This window comes from Pipistrellus hanaki (assembly GCF_964339955.1).
Source record: "Pipistrellus hanaki genome assembly, chromosome: 1".
In the NCBI taxonomy this organism is placed as follows: domain Eukaryota; kingdom Metazoa; phylum Chordata; class Mammalia; order Chiroptera; family Vespertilionidae; genus Pipistrellus; species Pipistrellus hanaki.
This window is the reverse complement of record NC_140503.1, coordinates 69325949-69328248: the sequence shown is the minus strand read 5'-3', so window position 1 is coordinate 69328248 and position 2300 is coordinate 69325949. Positions and strand designations below refer to the sequence as shown.

Sequence of the window (2300 nt, the reverse complement as noted above, 5' to 3'; positions counted from 1 at the left end):
AAAAATCAATCTGACAAGGGAGAGTTTGCCTCAGAACAGAGTAGGGAAAGAGCTATAAAGCCCAGTTCAGAATTCTCTTTATTAATGAGGGGTAGTAAAATGTGGAAACAGTGCTATATTAATACATTTTTATTCCATCACATTGCATAAGAAAAGAAAATACCATATTCTCCTTGGTTATGGCAGAATCTTGCAGAAAACACATTAAGAAAATATTGGACATTAGTAATTAAACTATTAACTAAAGCATCCATGGTGCTGTGTTTCATTGGATTCATGTTGGTAGTATGGGCAGGAAATGTTAGAGATGCTTGCCTTGCTGAAACTGGGTTGGCTCAGTGGATAGAGCGTCACCCTCAGACTGAAAGGTCCCGGGTGCGATTCCTGTCAATGACTCTCTCTTATCAATGTTTCAAATGACTACCTTGGTTGCGAGCATGTCCCCAGTAGGGGGTGTGCAAGAGGCAGCTGATTGATGATTCTCTCTCATCAATGTTTCTAACTCTCTATCCCTCTCTCTTCCTCTCTGTAAAAAAATCAATAAAATATATTTTTTAAAGAAATTATTAAAAGAGTTGCTTGTCTTTCTTGATATCAAAATCACTTAAAAGAACTTCCTGAAACTCAACACCTGACTGAATATTCTCCTCATTGCTATCTTCATCTCTTGGTTCCTAAATGTATAGATGGCAGGGTTCAAAAATGGGGTGATAATTACATCAAAAATGGCAAGGAATTTATCCACTGGCACCGTGGGAAATGGCCAAGAGTACACAAAAATACATGGACCAAAAAATAAAACCACCACTGAGATGTGAGCTGACAGGGTAGAGAGGGCCTTGGACAAGCCACCTGAAGAACGTTGCCAAACAGTGACCAAAATGAAGATATAGGAGATGATCAAAATGAAAAAAGTCCCCAGGGAGATGAAACCACTATTGGCAGTGATCATGAGCTCCAATCTATAAGTGTCTGTGCAAGCAAGCCTAATAAATCGTGGAAGGTCACAGTAAAAGCTGTCAACTTCATTGGGGCCACAGAATGGTAAGTTTACAACAAATACAAGTTGGATCAATGAGTGGATGATTCCAATGGCCCAGGCAGCCACCAAGAGTAAAATACAAGTTCTGAAGTTCATGATGGTCAGGTAGTGAAGAGGCCTACAGATAGCAACGTAACGGTCAAAGGCCATGGCAATGAGCAGAACCATCTCAGTTCCTCCAATAACATGAATGAAGAACATCTGAGCAATGCAGCCTTGGAAAGAGATTACTTTCCTCTCCTTGAAAAGATCAGAAATCATCTTGGGAGCTGCAACGGAGGAAACCCACATGTCAATAAAGGAGAGGTTGGCCAGTAGGAAGTACATGGGGGAGTGTAAGTGGGAATCAGAGATCACTGTGAGCACAATGAGAAGGTTTCCTAAAACACCTGTTACATAAAATACAGAGAAAACTAGAAAAAGGACTAGTTGCATCTCCAAAGATCTGGTGAGTCCCACCAACACAATCTCAGACACCACCGAATAATTTCCTACCCTCATGGTCTCAGTCACTTTGGGCTCCAAACTTGCCTGAAAGAAGAAGAAAAATAAGAAAGCGGAATTACTGGCTGTATCAGACAGGGTTCCATTAGAGAGGCATAACCATTAGGAGACAATATACTGAGGGATTTATAATAGTGACTTGAACTTACATAATCATGGAAGTTGATTCAGCAGTCTCAGTAAATCTGTTGACTTTGCATCTGATGCTGAAGTTTGAAGTCCACAGGACAAGCAGTCAAGAAGGAAAGATGAATATACATATATATATATATATATATATATATATATATATATATATATATATATTTTTTTTTTTTTTTTTTTTTTTTTTTTTTAATACAACAATATGCTATTTACAAGAGACATATTTACACAAGAAAACAGAGATGGAAAGGTTGAGAATAAAAGTTTGGAAAAGGATCCAGCCGCTGTGGCTCAGTTGTTGAGGGTCAACCTGTGAACCAGAAGGTCACAGTTCAATTCCTGGTTGGGGCACATGCCCAGATTGCAGACTCCATACCCAGTAGGGGGAGTACAGGAGACAGCGCAGCAATGATTCATCATTGATGCTTCTATCTCTCTCTCCCTCTCCTTTCCTCTCTGAAATCAATTTTTAAAAAGTTTTAAGTATGGGAAAGTTATACTAAGCAAATACTAATCAAGGAAAGCTGATGTGGTTATTAACAATATCATTTAAATCAACTTTAAGTCAAAAAGCATTACTAAATATAGTGACCAATTCAAACTGTAAAAA

The 2300-nt window shown here is 38.6% G+C and overlaps 1 protein-coding gene across 1 annotated transcript; it reads right to left on the bottom strand.

Moving 5' to 3' along the window:
• Positions 1–604: 604 nt before the first annotated feature.
• On the bottom strand, positions 605–1543 carry LOC311610710 (olfactory receptor 4F3/4F16/4F29-like; the record flags this gene model as incomplete). Its single annotated transcript, XM_084862243.1, has 1 exon — positions 605–1543. One exon carries the CDS (start codon positions 1541–1543, stop codon positions 605–607), a length of 939 nt encoding a protein of 312 aa, XP_084718369.1.
• Between the last annotated feature and the right edge of the window lie 757 nt (positions 1544–2300).